The sequence below is a fragment of the Lygodium microphyllum genome, chromosome 21 (assembly GCF_053477565.2).
Source record: "Lygodium microphyllum isolate KBCC chromosome 21, Lygodium_microphyllum_v1.1.10, whole genome shotgun sequence".
In the NCBI taxonomy this organism is placed as follows: domain Eukaryota; kingdom Viridiplantae; phylum Streptophyta; class Polypodiopsida; order Schizaeales; family Lygodiaceae; genus Lygodium; species Lygodium microphyllum.
In genome coordinates this window covers 89,989,037-90,005,095 of record NC_141155.1, presented here as the reverse complement: position 1 = coordinate 90,005,095, position 16,059 = coordinate 89,989,037, and the positions used below count along the sequence as shown (strand labels likewise).

The following is a 16,059-nucleotide window of genomic DNA, read 5'->3' as shown; positions in this document are numbered from 1 at the left end:
AGCATTTTTCATTTGTAACCCTCACTAGTAGTTGGACTTTGCAAAGGCTACTTAAAGCTTGAAAAATCTGGCAAAAAAAAGGGAGATCAATCCCCATTGGCTACGCTGCATAGGGACAGTACAAGAATGGTCATAGAAGAATATTCTATTGTCTGCAAGACTTATCTTCTTTCTACCTTTGTACATCTCTTCTCCAATCAAGCCATGCATCACATTAATCATATCAACAATAGACTCGACCGATTGCCATTCTTCAAGATTAGAGAAATAGACGTTTACAAGACAAATGAATAAATATTATAATGAAAAACCTTAAACCAAGTTCAAAAAAATAAGACTTTAAAAATTAAATTCTTACAATCTGATTTATGCATTGAAAGATTTGAACTTCTAAGTTCCAAATATAACTCTATGCATAAATACATATTGTATCAAAACCTCTTTTATGCTATTCTTATTTACTCCAAGCTTGAAGTCTTGGATTCTACCCTTCCAAAAGTAGAGATAAACAAGCTCTCATATCTTCACCTTTTCTCACGTTTTACCTATTGCATGGTGATCCAATTGACTTTGCTAATGATTATAGGAATACATCTCCATCTTTTTGGAATGAGTTAAACATTGATATGAATGTGATTTGGGAGCTTGGATACCTTATTGAAAGTCAAATTTCTGTATCCATAGCATAAAGAGAGAGAGAGAGAGAGAGAGAGAGAGAGAGAGAGAACACTAGGCTACCACGAGAGGGACAAAAGAAAGAAGAAAAAAACACAAGATAAACGAGGAAAAAAAATATGCACCAAGCTTTTTACTAATCTAAATTTAGAGTAAACTTATCATTATCATTAATTCAAATATATCATTAAATTAAAGATACCGAGACTGTATATCATTAATACAAAGAATATCATAATCACAAATATAAAATGCTAAAAATGAATATTAATAATACAAATTTGTAATCTTATTACATATATATCTTTTCATAAAATAAATTTACATTTTTAAAAATAAAATTTTCATTACAAAGGCTTTGTTCCTAATGGTCTAGAGCACTCTTTTTTAATCTCCTAAAAAGCATTTTCAAGACCTCAAAACTCCCCTAATGTATCATTGATACATATTAGGATTTGTCTACAATGTGACGCACTCTCAAAACTATTTATCATTTCTATACACATTCATCTTTATGGAGCACTCTTTCATTAGACTATCACTTCTAAAAGTTGAGACAATATTCTATGGACAAACAAATGAGATATTATGTTACTATTGATGAGTAGAAAAACAAAGGGATCAACATAAAGAGGCTTAAGGGAGACGAAACATGATTGTGTAGTAAAGAGAGGTGGCCGATCGAGGTAGAAGGGTGGAGAGAAAAGAAGCAACCATGTTGACACCATATCTATAGTCTACTTTTGATGTGTGTGTGTTTGTTGTTGGGGGGGGGGGGGGGGGGGGGGGTGCGGCGGTATATAGACAATATCACCCATTACTCCACACTTCACATACAATAATTCCATTTTGTGGACACCAATTGCGTAAGGGAAAGAAAGATGGTGTAAACAAAAATTAACAATGATAAAGATCCAAACAATCATAACTTGATTTGGTGCCCCAACAAAAATTCTCATCAATATGTGAAATTCCAAGTTGCAATGTAGAGCACTAAATTAATCACAAAATATTAATCATCAATATGATCATTCAAGGGTATCTAATCTAAACTACATAAGCAACCACAATTCAAAGCATCTACTTCGTTTTTTCCCCAAAATTTTTCTAGATCTTTCACTTTTTGAGAGTGTAAATGCATCACTTTCCTCCAAACTCTTTCTAAATTTACCACCTTTGCATCTGAGAGAGAGTGTGTTCACATAAATACAATGTCAATGCTTTCAATCTCTCACTCCACACATTTCTACACCAATCAAGATGACTTTGCTTGTAAGTCCCATAAAGCTCCCTACAATACTTGAACATTCTCTCCCTCAAACAGAAGTCATTGAACTTGAACAATGTCATAAATCCACCTCACATTCATTTCAAAGTGTTATTTCCTCTCAACCAAGGTCAATCACCACGTATATCTCTAGCCCTCTTAATATCCTCCAGCTCTTGGAAACAAACTAATGCACAGCAATGACATGCTTGGCAAGTTCATATGGTATGTCGCATAAATATGCGATGATCAAATAGTTGTTTGTTGGGCAAGTAAATAGTTTGAGTATTGTTGTACAGTGAAGTAGTGCACTCATTTAAGTAGAAAAATAACCACATTGACATGAATGACAATACATCTTGCCTTATCAATGTTGACCGCGTGGCATATGAGAAACAAAAGACATAATAAATTGTGTCAAAGATCAAAATATTACATGATGAATTGCTCAGGCTCCCCTTGGACTGTTGTACTTAAAAAATCAAAAGTGTACTTATTATCCTTTCATGGTTAATAACAAGCTTTGTGGGGAGTAAAAGATGCATCAATGCAGTCCTACACTTCATACTCTATGGCACTCTCCCCAGAACTGTGTTTTTGTGAGTGGTCATATATCTATGGCACCCAAGTATCCCAATCACCAACCCTTGCACAGTGAATACCTGAGTGGTATCTCCTGAGGGAGATTAAGCACATTTTTGGGCAAGATGCTTCATAGCTCACTCCAAAGACTTAGACTATCATATTGTCTTGAATATCCATGAAGACTGAAAGGACAACATACATAACAGCATTCTCATCATCTCATATATGTAGTGGCAGAGAAGCCTTCAATGCACCTCAACAAAATTATTTCCTTGTAGGTGACAACCCATAACGAGCATCCTTTCAGACAGATGGATCATAGACATGTATGAAAGCTTATTAGAGTAATTCACTTTCTACACTAGAAGTTACATGGAAACTTGGAGGCTCTCCACTTGACTCCAAACAATGAACAAGACATTCCACTTTTCACATGAAATAGTGAGAGCCCCTGAGAACATCAATATAGCACAACATACAAACCTGCAAAACTCAAGCCACTGATCTGAGCTGAATGGTCAGGTTTGCTGTTGCTCTGTGCAGCCTTTCTTCGACAGCCTTGGCCCCCAAGAAGTATGATGCTACAGCTGGTGAAAAATTCCTGTCAAGAACTCAGACAGGTCGCCTCAGGTTCAAGCTCAGCTGAAGATGCTTGCAAGATGGGATCTGAAGGAAAAAGTTGACACTGCGCATATTGTTGCAGCAACTGATCCACCAGCACCAATGCAACCATGGCTTCAACCATGGGGACAGCTGCAAAAGCATAGTCAATATAGCAATAAGAAACAGAGACTATAGTAGGATGAAAGACCCTTGATCCATGTCGCATTAGGAATGCGCACACATCCAATAACACAACAGAGCCCATTAAAAAGCATGTCATGTCTATCATTCCTCTAGAAAGTAAAACTGCACCTCGAGGAACTACACAAGGATCATGTCGACCTCGAGCCCGCAATTCAGTCTCATGCTTATCCCTAGTGACAGTCTTTTGTGTTTTCTGCAAGAAGACAAGCTTGTGATAAGCTATAAAGGAATAGAAACAGGAATGAGTATGGTCAGAAAATAGGAACCACAAGCGAAACCGAACACAAAAGAAACCCTTTAATCAAGCAATAATCAAATATAGTTGTAATACAGGCCTAGATGCATCTACATAGCCATGGATCTAGCATGCATCAAAGGAATGAAAGCCTTTGACTTGGAGTCCTGCCATAGAGAGGGAGGAACTGTACTAATCTCTGTGAGCAAATCCTTCCAAAATGTAAGCATGAAGGGTAATATCCCAGACAGGGAGAAAAGTAAAGGTCAACAAAGTGATGCAAATGGCTTGAAGAAGATAGAAAAGACCTCGATATAAGAGCAATACATGGAAAAACAGGTGAAAAAAAGCAGATTGGAATGAGCTAGTACATTGAACAAAAATGATAACCAAAACATGGGAAAAACCTACAAAAAGAGGACTAAGAAACTCATACTCAATAATTTACAGTAGTAACCAACCAAATACTGACATGTAATCATACAAAGACTACATACAGTTAGTCCCTTTGCCCAACTATCTGGCTAGATGTCCTTAAGGATGTGTAACTCAACTTCAAGGAAACTAATTTCTTTCACTTTGACAGAATTCAAAATATGCAGTGGCTACAATGCTGCTTTTTTAGCAGGCCTTGTATTTAACTGGACTACAAGATCCAACAAGAACCCTCTGTTGAAGAATCTAAAGCAGAAATCATGCATCCTTTCCCACTTGTCAGTAATAGAGTACGAAGCAACTGTAACATGACTTCCCAAATGAAAATGCATCAACCACTGATCATACACATCCACATTGAGGGATTTTACATAGTAACACACATACAACCTTTAGAACGCAGAATGAATTGCAACACATCGGGTCTGTATTCCATGGCATAGTTTTACATTTTGCTACATCAAGGCTTCCTGACATTATAACAATCAGAGAATGAAATGACCAAATTCCATAAGAAGTCATTGAGTTGACATATTCCACGACAGATTCGTTTAAAAAGTTTCTAGTTTTTTCACCATCTTCATACAAGAATAAAGCTTAAGAAGGAATCTTAAAAACAGCTTCGCAATGACCAAACAGCTTAAAAACCAGAATACTGGAAGAGCAATGCACATTTTCAAGATGTCAATGGACCACGAGCCAGACTTACTGTGATTGTGGATGTAGGTTTGAAAGCCACCCTCATCAAAATTGTCTCGCCATTAGAAATTCCACCCTGCAAACACAATTCCCGAAAATACTGTGACATCAAGCTACTACTGCCCATGATGTCAGCAGTCTCAATAATTCTTTCCAATGTACGTATTGAAAGCAGCACCTGAATTCCACCAGACCGATTGGTTCGAGTTCGTACGTTCCCATTTTCATCAATGTAAAATTCATCATTATGCTCACTTCCAGTCAGTAAGGAGCCTGTTGTAAAGGATATCAAAGTTAAGTTGAAGATAGACAGGCTACAATAAAAGATAAGTGGGATATCTGCATAAAATGCGAGAAATAAGGGATCAATAGGCATGCATGCAAAGTAACATACCAGCAAATCCACTGCCCACTTCAAACCCCTTTGTAGCCGGCAATGACATCAAAGCCTTTGCCAGCTCTGCTTCAAGTTTGTCAAAAACTGGAGATCCCAGCCCCTGTGCATCACACAAAGTTTGAAATATTAGAAATTTTTGCACATCATTGTTTTAACACATCAGACAAGAATCCAGCGTTTCATATAAAGTAGAATGTACGTGTTTCTAAACATGTGTTCATAGTAGGTGATATTGTCACTATTAGTTTTCAGCTTCATCAGTGTATCCCAAATGCTAGCAAAGCCTATCAGTCCCATGTGTGAGGCTTACATTAAAGATGAATTTCGCAAAACAAAACTGCTACATATGCCAAGAGCTTGATTTAAGCAAGGGCTATATCAAATGTGTGGAATTCCATCTAAAAAGAACAAGGCCATCAACTTCAATGCAACACGAGAGCAACTGCATCATATTAACTTTGTGACAAGAAAAACATTAAAAAGGTATCCCCTTGTTGAGTAAAGGAATGGAAATCTCACCCGAGGAACATTGCGTGCAATGCAGGTTACCACTCCTCCCACTGAGTCACCTTTCACACGCACTTTATCAATCGCCTCGATCATTTTTTCAGCAATAACAGGATCTGGACACCTTACAATATTGCTCTCAATCTACAAACAATGCAACTCATTTCAACAAGGCAGGAGCTTTGAACCTTTTGTTTGCAAAAAGTCATGTCAATAAAGATACCAAAGCTGACATACTAACAAGCTGATTCTTTATACCTGGTCCATGGTTAACTTCTCAAAGTCAACTGCACCTTCATCCAACTCCACACCATGAACCCTTGAAACAAATGCAAAGACCTAGAGAATACCACTTTTAACAACTTAGCAGTGTAAGGGAAAACTTGAATACCTTACATGGAAGTGACCTTGAAAACTAACAAACCTCAGTTCCTGATATCTGCCGCAATACTTTCTTAGCAACTGCTCCAGCTGCTACTCTACCAATGGTTTCTCTTGCTGAAGACCTGCCACCACCCTGGTATAAAAACAAGTGCTGCGCTTATGATAGAGACCATCAGTTGGGACTTGCTTCAAAGGTTGAAAAAGAAACCTATGCCTACCTGAATGGCACGCACCCCATACTTGAAGTCATAGGTAGCATCGGCATGAGAAGGTCTGTAAGCAACAGACATCTCTTTGTAGTCCTGGAGCCAAATGTACAGAAATTAGAAACAATTCACAAATTAGCCATCCATAAGATACCCAAACAAATCCAAATCCCTCACCCCGCCTCTTTGATCCGTATTAGGTACAACAACAGCAATAGGAGTCCCCAAAGTCAAGCCTGCACCAAACAACTTTCGACTATTAAGACACAAGGGTGAACAATTCACAGATGGACTGCTATATCAATGCCAGAACAACCTTCTGCCACTCCAGATAAGATTGAGCAAGTGTCAGTTTCCTTCCGAGGGGTTGTGATGCGGCTTTGTCCTGGCCTCCTACATACAGATATATTATTGAGACTCTGCACCTAAAATTTATAACTGAGCTAGTATTAAGATCTTATAACCTCAGAGTACATACACGCAGCTACATCAACAGCAAAACAAACGCGCCCCCCCCCCCTCAAAAAAAAAAAAACATATGCACACAGAGCAGTTAGGTGAGAGTGCCTCTGAAAGCACTATTGTAAGTGCACAAATTGGGCACGTCCAATCCGCTTGCAACTTTCAATAATGTTCAAAAACTTCATTATCTGAAGGCATGCAACCTCAGCTATAAGCATAACTTAACGCATAACAAGTAAAAGACCACAAAAAGTGTGATGATAAAACAACTACAGCACTGAAAATAACCCTGACCGTAAAATCTAGAAGGATCACAGTAACAACCATTGTGAGCATGTAGCAGCTCATACCAAAGTAATGTTCAGAGCATGTTCTATATGCTGAAGAAAAAGATGGCCTTAGCCTTACAAAAAAGTGTTGCCAAGCCATAAAAATAATGGCCTTCCCCAATTATCTTCTTTGAGGTCCATTATCTGGGTAATAGTTATTGCTTAACGATAGACACTTGAGTTTAAAAATTGGATAATAACAAATACAATATTGCATGTGATTGGCAATTTATTCATGATTCATATTACATATACAAACTGTCTTTATGAGACAGATCACTATTTAAGCTAACACATATTACTGTCTTTATATGAGACAGATCACTATTCAAGCTAACACATTTTCAAGTGAAACAAAGAGTGCAAATATGAGCACCTACAATGCAGTTCCTGAAACTTCAAATGCATGATAAATCAAGTCCAACAAGCATGACAGGGTTCCCCACAAATATAGGACGTACAAGTAACAATTTAATAGGGGATAAGTAATTGTTTAGGCTGCACCACAGACACATTAACGAGATAAAAGCATTCATTCAAGCCTGCATTCGAAGGTTTTTCCTGATACGACCATTTCTATCAGGTCAACAATGTGAGATATTTACCTCCTATCGAGTTCAAACTGCATATCAGATTCTGTTAGAGGCAACCTCGGAGGAACCCCATCAATTATGCACCCAACACCTCCTCCATGTGATTCACCAAATGTGGTGACTCTGAACAGATTGCCAAAAGTGTTGCCAACGCCCGCTCGTATTTCTGCAAATAAGAACAGAGAGCAACCGTATCATACCTCAATTGAAGGACAGTCCAGATAATACAAACCTAAAACGTACTTATCAGGATCAAATCTAAAAGAAAGGCTTACGTAGGCTTACACAGAAAGTGACAAGAACTAGTTAAACACTGAAAACGGATCAAATGTGCACAATCATGTAATCATAAATCAATCAGCAGGGAGCTTTAGAAATGTTGTCCTTACACGTCTGCACTACGAATCAAGTGCGCATTAATGGGTAGATAAACAGGCAGAAGGAAATCTACAACCCAAAAACACATGAAGATACAAGCACATTTACAAGCAGTAATTTTTACATAAAGGTAAAATATAGACGTGAAATCAAAAAACTCAGAAAATGGCTGTCAGTGAGAAGGTATACAGTACCAAGTCTACTGGACTTTGCCAGCAATGGGTTGTGGCTGACTGCAAGGAGCCGCTTGATATCCGCACGATTTGTGCGAAAGCCTGAGCATTCTGAAGGCTCCAAGGAGCTCCCTCTGTGCAAGGAGGTGTCTGCCCAACACCTACCAAGAGCTGCTGAATTCATGGCCCAGATGCTTTGCAAACTCAAGAATGGGATCGCAGCACAGAGCGCGCAGTATGCGAAGCTTGTAAGGAGAACTCCAGAAGCCTAACTCTGAGTGGAACCTGAGGCGATCCACAGAAAGCAAGATACACTTTTAAGGCGAATAGAGAGTCCTCCTGGCAGCACAGAGCGCGCAGTATGCGAAGAGAACTCCAGAAGCCTGACTCGGAGTGGAACCTGAGGCGATCCACAGAAAGCAAGATACACTTTTAAGGCGAATGGAGAGTCCTCCTGGGAGAGTACCTGTGAACTCCCAAAAACGGAAATTGTAAGAGAATTAGATTAGAGAGTGGAAAAGACTCGAATTGCAAGAGAATCGAAGAATCAGAACGACTCAAAGGCACTCAAAATGCCAGAGAATTGGGGCGTGAGAGAGAGCTGAAAGACCTGAGAGTAGCGAATGCTTGTCGGAGAGATGATAGATAGGCAGAAACAAGGGAGCAGGGAAGGGAGATGGCGCGACTACAGACAGAAAATGGGGTGACGTCGAAGGAAAGGGCGAATTAAGAACGAGGCTGTTGCGGCACACAACACGTGCAAACTCGGGTGCAAGACTCGGTCAGTGGAGAGACTCGTCTTCCTCCTCCATAGCTACCATGATAGCCCACCCAAAAAGGTCTCTGTCACGAGAACAATATGAGAGAGATGAGAGATGTGTTTTGCCTACTAATTATTAGGTGTAGACATTGCCTTTCGCAATAAGTTTTATCAGATTAGACAAACTCGAATTTCCCACTATTATTCCGGCATTATGAAATTGTGAATTATGAGAACATGATGACAACGTCATGAGCTTCTTCTTTGGGAGGCAATGCATGCTTGGCTAGGTGTGGTAACCTGTTTAAGGGCTGCCCCCCTTTGGGTTACCTCACCCAAACAAGGTAAAACAAGGGTGCAACTACCACTCGCAATAGCATTGAGCTTTTTTTATTAATACTAGAGAGAGAGAGCGTCATTTTTCTTTAATTTTCTAAAATAAAGTCTTCTTTCTTACAAAGCAAGATATCCACAAATTTCAAGGCCAAGTGGATCACTTAACTAAAGTTAGTAATGGATAATTTTTTGAAGATTTGTGCTACCTTGTCACCGCACCGTTGTATATGTATATGCCCTAGAGAGCAATGCTAACAAAGAAAAATAGCCATGTTTTTCACATCAAAGAATATAAAAAACTTCTTATGTATTGGTATACGGTATTGTGAGTTGTTAGTCACATTTGGTGGTTAGCCCCACCTAATCAAGTCACCCAACTATGCACAAGTCATCCCTCCATGCAAGGGCCCTCACCAAACACATTTTAAGAACCAACCTATAACATAAACAAGCCAATCTACATGGCTCAAAGAATGACCAAAAGTTAAATGCATTGAAAGATCCCATCTGCTACAAAAATTCGGTGTGCTAGTTTTTGCATGAAGTAGACACAGTTACAAACCAATCACTTTGGATGCTTTACATAAGAAAATTATTATATGAATTTAATCATGAAAGTATCATTATGTTGTTGCATGGAAGATTTTTGCTTCACAAGCAATGTCTCGTTGCCGTAAAAGCTATTGTGCCATGCAACAACTTCCCTTCACTCTCACAATGCACTATGCATTACACCTTGCTTTGTTTGATGCATCCCATCTACAACATGTTAAGCAGGCCACAAGATGCCTTTGCTCGCATGATTTCATTGTTGTATGCATAGATCAATAGAATGAAGCTATTGATGCAGGTCGAGAGGATGAGAGACAGAGACACAATCTTTTGGTGGTACTAAAGAGTACCTCAATAATGTTTAGATAGGTATATAAGTCATGTACAAGTCAGCCCTTAAGGGCGGGCATGGGCATTGCATTGGGCATTGCTCTTTATCCCATGCTCTTTATCCCAACAACCTCCCCCCTAAAGGCAATGTGCCCAAAGGTAGAGGAAAAGAATCAGCTAAGTCTAAGTATGTACAAAGCTGAAAGAGACTATACCTATCCAATACCCATCATCTACCTGCAATGGGCAAGCCGCTCTACTGGAAGACCCTTCGTGAGAAGGTCTACACGGTTATCATCAATGTGTACCTTGACTAGCTCAATGCTCTTGCTGTCAAGTACCTTCCTGATGAAATGATACTTCACATGTATGTATTTTGTCTTTGCATGAAAGACAGGGTTCCATGCTAACATGATAGCACTCTAACTATCATAGTGGAGGACAGGAACCTCAGTGATACCAAGCTCAGCAACCAAACGTGACAACCATAAGGCCTCTTTGCATGCCTTAGTGTGGCAATCACATACTATGCCTCTCTAGTAGACAATGCAACACACTTCTGCAGCCTAGATATCTAGGAAACAGATCCCCCTATGAAAGTAAACACATACTCTGAAGTGGACTTCCTACAATCCGCATGTCCAACATAGTTTGCATTCGTAAAGCCAACAACAAATGCCTTTTGCTTACCAAAGCAGATGCACAAATCCCTTGTGCCCTTGAGGTATCTCATAATACTTTTCACTGCTTCCCAATGCTTCTTGCCAGGGTTTGCCATATACCTGCTAACCACTCCCACTGCAAAGGAAATGTCAGGACGTGTAGCAACCATGGCATACATCAAACTACCAAACAGCTGAAGCATACAGAATCTTGGCTATTTTAGCCTTCTCATCATCAGATGTAGGGCTATCCTCTGCAGTAAGTTTCACATATGGAGGCAACGGAACTCCGATTGCTTTCCCCCCCTTCATATTGAAATGGTGCAAAATCTTGGAAACATACTCCTGTTGAGATAGATAGAGTAGCCCCTTCGACCTATCTTTGAGTATCCGCATCCCAGGAATGTGATTTGCATCACCAAGATCCTTCATGTCAAAGTTGCCATGTAGATTCTGCTTCAATGAATCCAAAGCATGAGTATCCTTGCCAGCATTCAGCATGTCATCAACCTACAGAACCAAGATAATCAGGATGCCATCTATTGCCTTCTTAGTGTACAAGCAATGATTAACTTAGCTCCTCTGATAGCCCTGAGATTGCATGAAAGTATCAAACTTATGATACCATTCCCACGGTGCTTGTTTCAGCCCATGCAAACTCTGTTTGGGTTTACAAACCACCTTCTATCTGCCTTTAGCAACAAAACCCTCAGGCTGCTACATATATATGTCCTCATGCAGATCACCATGTAAGAATGCAGTCTTTACATCCATCTATATGAGCTCCATATCTTCAGTTGCAACCAAGCCCAAAATGGTTCTTAGAGTAGTCAGCTTGACTACGGGAGAGAAGATCTCATCAAAGTCAATTCCATGTTCCTGCTTGTCCCCTTTGCAACCAATTGTGCTTTGTACTTTGGTGAAGAACCAGAAGTGACCTTCATCTTGTAAACCCACTTGCATGGAAGAGTTTTCTGCCCTTTAGGCAATTGCACCAAGTCCCAAGTACCATTCTTATCAAGTGATTCCATTTCTGACAGCATGGCCTTAAACCACTTCTTGATGTCTAGTCTAGTCATTGCTTCCTTGAAGCATGATGGCTCACCACAATCAGTAAGGATGACATAATTTGCAACATATTGCGTACCAAGAATAAACTTATCAAGTGGCCTTGATGGTCAGGTCGACCTATGGAGCAAAGGCTCAGCATTTGCAAGCCGTGGAACTTGCAATCCTGCATTTTCAGCTTTTTGTCCTGAAATTTCAGCATGTTGTCCAGCCCCTGCTAGCTGTCCTAACTGCATATTTTTTTGCTGCAACGTGTGATCATCATGGGCAATACCTTACTGGTCATTTCCAACAAAACTTCCTATATTTTCACGGTCATTTACAATACGTATACGCTATTATCCACTAGGCACAAACATCTATCTAAAAGGTACATCCTCCTTGAAAACAACCCACCTGACTTCCTCAGTCTTCTCGGTCTGCTTATGCATGTGATCTTCACAGAAGACGATGTCATTGCTGCGTACTATCTTTCTTTTCTTGGGATCCCAAATTCTATACCCCATCTCACCCTCATCACCATATCCTAGGAATATGCATTTATAAGACTTTGGTTCCAGTTTGCTGCGTTCTTCTTTCTATATGTGCACAAAAGCCTCGCCAACCAAACACTCACAAATGAGCATAAGAAGGTGGCTTGCCCGACCACTCTTCCTAAGGGACTCTCCACCCCAAAGACCTGTTTGATTACCTATTGAGCACATGAACGGCTATCATAATGGCCTCTACCCAAAAGCCATGGGGTAATGCAGCATGAGACAGCTCTACAAGTCTGTTTTGGGGTGGATTATGAGGGGCAGTGAGCTCCCTTTTTATTCCCTTTCTGTCACAAAATGCTTGAAAGGCTTTGGACACATACTCCCCACCGTTGTTAGAGCAAAGACACTTAAGTGTTTTATCAGTCTGGTTCTCAACCAATGCTAGGAATTTCTAAAACTTGTCAAGCACTGCGTCCTTGCTACGAATAGGGTAAATCCATACCTTCTGAGTAGCATCATTGACAAATGTGACAAAGTATTTCTTTCCCCATAGAGATAACCCCGACATCTAATAGATATCAAAATATGCTAACTCTAGAGACAAAGATTTCAATGAAATAGATTTTTTATGAGATGTCTATGCATGCTTACCATAAACACAATGATCATAGTGCTCAAAATTAGCATAACAAAGACAAGGCAAGTAACCCAAACGAGAAAGTACTTTCATTCATGTCTGACTCATGTGTCCCAACCGGCCATGCCACAAGGAAACACTTGGCTACTCTGTCACAACAACAACATGGTCATGCACACTAGATACATGAAGTGGATACAAAGTATCACTCTTGCAACCTCTAGCAATAACCCTAGATCCCTTACAGATCTTCCATTTTCCATCACCAGAGGTGGTATGAAAACCATCATCATCTAGCTAACTAGTACTAATCAAGCTCTTCTTGAGCTAAGGTACATGCCTGACATGCTGAAGAGTGAAGACAGATCCATGTTGAAATTGCAGCTACACACTGCCAATACTTGCAATGCCACATGCATAGTTGTTCCCAAGATGGACAACTCCATGTCTGCCCCCAGTGTAGTCGGAAAACTACTCGCAATGAGGGATGACATGAAAAGAGGCACCTAATGAAAGGGATGCAGGAGACGCGGGAGAGAAGAGCACACACAATGTAGGTGCTATCAACAATGTTATGACAATCTTATTGCACTTTCATATATATATAAATAAAGAATATGGACGGTCACTGTACACGGGCAGGCCCAAGGGCCTTTTACCCCAACAACCTCCCACTAAAAGGCCAATGGTCCAGGGAGTGAAAAAACAAAAGAAAAGAAAAGAGACAAGGTGAGGAATCATGACATCTCACCCAACGCCCAATCGAAAAGCGAGCTGTGCAATAAGTGTCGGAAATCTCTGAGTCCAAGACATCCAGGAGGCAAGTGATCCCGTAGCTCCATACAAGGGAGCAATCCAGCACAACTCATGAGTGCAAGGTTGTACATCATCATCATCAGAGTAGCGCATAGCAGCAGCGTGGCACATACAAGACAGCGGAGAGCATTCAAACTCTCAAGAGTCAATCACTGAAAGAGGGCCAGCATCTTGTGGACACAAGTCAAACGGGGTCTCAAGACAGTATGCGGCCTCAGCAAAGTGGAAGACTGACATACGGCTGTAGAATCAGCCATAAAGCACACTGAATGTGCATCAAGAGGCCTGAGAGGTGTCTGCGTCTCATAAAAGACAGCATGATGGCTGCATAGAAATTGTTGGGCATCTAAATCCCAAAACTCGTAAGTCGTAAAGTCACCATCTCCATAGCCAAGGAGTATGCATTTGTGTGACATACGCTCATGTGGCATACTGACAGATGCTTGGCAGCCAAACATCCTCAAGTGATCATAGGAGGGTCTAATGCTACTCCATGCCTCATGTGGAGTAATAACATCCAAAGAGAAACATGATGTCCAATTAACCAAGTAGACTGTCGTCATAAGGACCTCAGTCCAAAAGCCATAAGACAACCTAGCTATGGTAAGCATAGAAGCAACCTTTGCCTATAAAGTCATGCACATTCCATGAGCAATCCCATAATATCGTGGGCATAAGAAATCAATGCCATATTGCTGGCAAGAGATCTGTAAGCTGGGAGAGATAGCATGACTCTCATAATCCATGTGCAAGCATCTAGGCCTGCTACCAGCAGAATCCATAAACCTGTCAAGCATAGTAACAACATCCTCAATCCGTACCAAAGGGTAAGCCCAAACACTGTGGGTAGCATGATCCATGAAGGTCACAAAATACGACGCTCCACCAAGTGACTGGGAAGGCATAGGTCCATATACTGCAACATGGACTAGATCTAGAGGAGCATGCCTCACACGATCGCCATAAGCCAAAGAGGCTCTACACAGACCATGAGTACAATGAGGGCAAGTAGCATGGGGAAGAGCATGCAATAAGCCCATATCACATAAAGCATCCATCTCAGTGTGTCGTACATGGCCTAAGTGACAATGCCATAACAATGCATGTGGTATTTGCGTAACTGCAACTATAGAATCTCCCACACACTACATAATCATTGCCATATCTAGCACCTCTGGACAATACTAAGTAACCATGACGGATGAGACATAATATCTTGCACCATGCAACTGATTGACAGAGATCAAGCTCTTACTGAGCATAGGTATATGCAAGATATCATGGAGCATAAGAGAAGACCCATTTAGCAAAGCCAAGTGTATATCCCCTATATCAATAACATGACAATCCTGCTCAAGGCCCAAAGAAATACATCTATCAACCTCCCTGTAAGAAGAGAACCAAGCTCTATGTGGAGTAACATGACAAGATGCCATACTGTCTAAAAGCCAATCAAAGGTATACGCTGTATCACTGAGCAAGTAATCTGCAGGGTAACACGATGCTAAGAGTCTAGGCTCAGCTGCATCATCATGGGTAACTACATGCACCATACCACGATCAACAGTGGTCTCACCTACTGTATCACTGACTCTGCTCTCATGTCTAGTGCAGCGCAATTTTTTCTGCTCTCTAATCCACTTGAAGCATTTACACTTCACATGCCCTATCTTTCCACAATGAAAGCAAACAGAACCTGTAAAACCTGTAGAAGAGGACAACTGCTCTCTAATAGCATGAGTAGGGTTGTCCAATACATCCAAGGAGCTTAAAGAATCAGGGGAACTCTCATCAGAGAGAACAGGCTCATCAAGAGGACTGTCTGCATGACTAGAAGAGCTGGAAGTCATCATAGCATACTGCAAAGGGGACTCATCCAAACCAGAAGGGGAGAACACAAAGGCATCAACCACGGATGCAAAAGCTCCCACACGGACAAGCCTAGCAGACAAAAGCATGACATATTCAACCACTATAGCTCACAGCCATAAAAGTATAAGCATGCCTCGGAGCCATAAATGCACAAGCATCCCTGAAACTTAGGAGTATACATAACTTTGCAGTGTCTCATACCATGCATTGACATACAGGTCCAGCCAAGAACGGTAGGTGGCAAATAAACCTGCAAGAATCAAGCTCCAATAAAAGCCCAAATATCTGTGTAAAAGTATCCATGTAAGAGGCTCTGTAAAATACATAGCAACAGACCATGTCCATACACGGGTGGCCATAAAGATCAACTGCTCCTTGACATACATGGGCAATAGCAGCCCAAATAGCATAGATG

General features: G+C 40.6%; 1 protein-coding gene across 1 annotated transcript; it reads right to left on the bottom strand.

The window, feature by feature from the left end:
• Positions 1 to 2,723: 2,723 nt before the first annotated feature.
• On the bottom strand, positions 2,724 to 9,001 carry EMB1144 (chorismate synthase, putative / 5-enolpyruvylshikimate-3-phosphate phospholyase). Its single transcript, XM_087661167.1, has 14 exons — positions 8,743 to 9,001; positions 8,154 to 8,598; positions 7,594 to 7,747; positions 6,514 to 6,590; positions 6,375 to 6,433; positions 6,210 to 6,293; positions 6,032 to 6,124; positions 5,866 to 5,946; positions 5,620 to 5,751; positions 5,098 to 5,200; positions 4,882 to 4,976; positions 4,714 to 4,779; positions 3,443 to 3,527; positions 2,724 to 3,280 (listed from the first exon to the last, which is right to left on the bottom strand). Exons 2-14 carry the CDS (start codon positions 8,314 to 8,316, stop codon positions 3,132 to 3,134), a joined length of 1,341 nt encoding a protein of 446 aa, XP_087517293.1. The 5' UTR covers positions 8,317 to 8,598; positions 8,743 to 9,001; the 3' UTR covers positions 2,724 to 3,131.
• Positions 9,002 to 16,059: the final 7,058 nt, after the last annotated feature.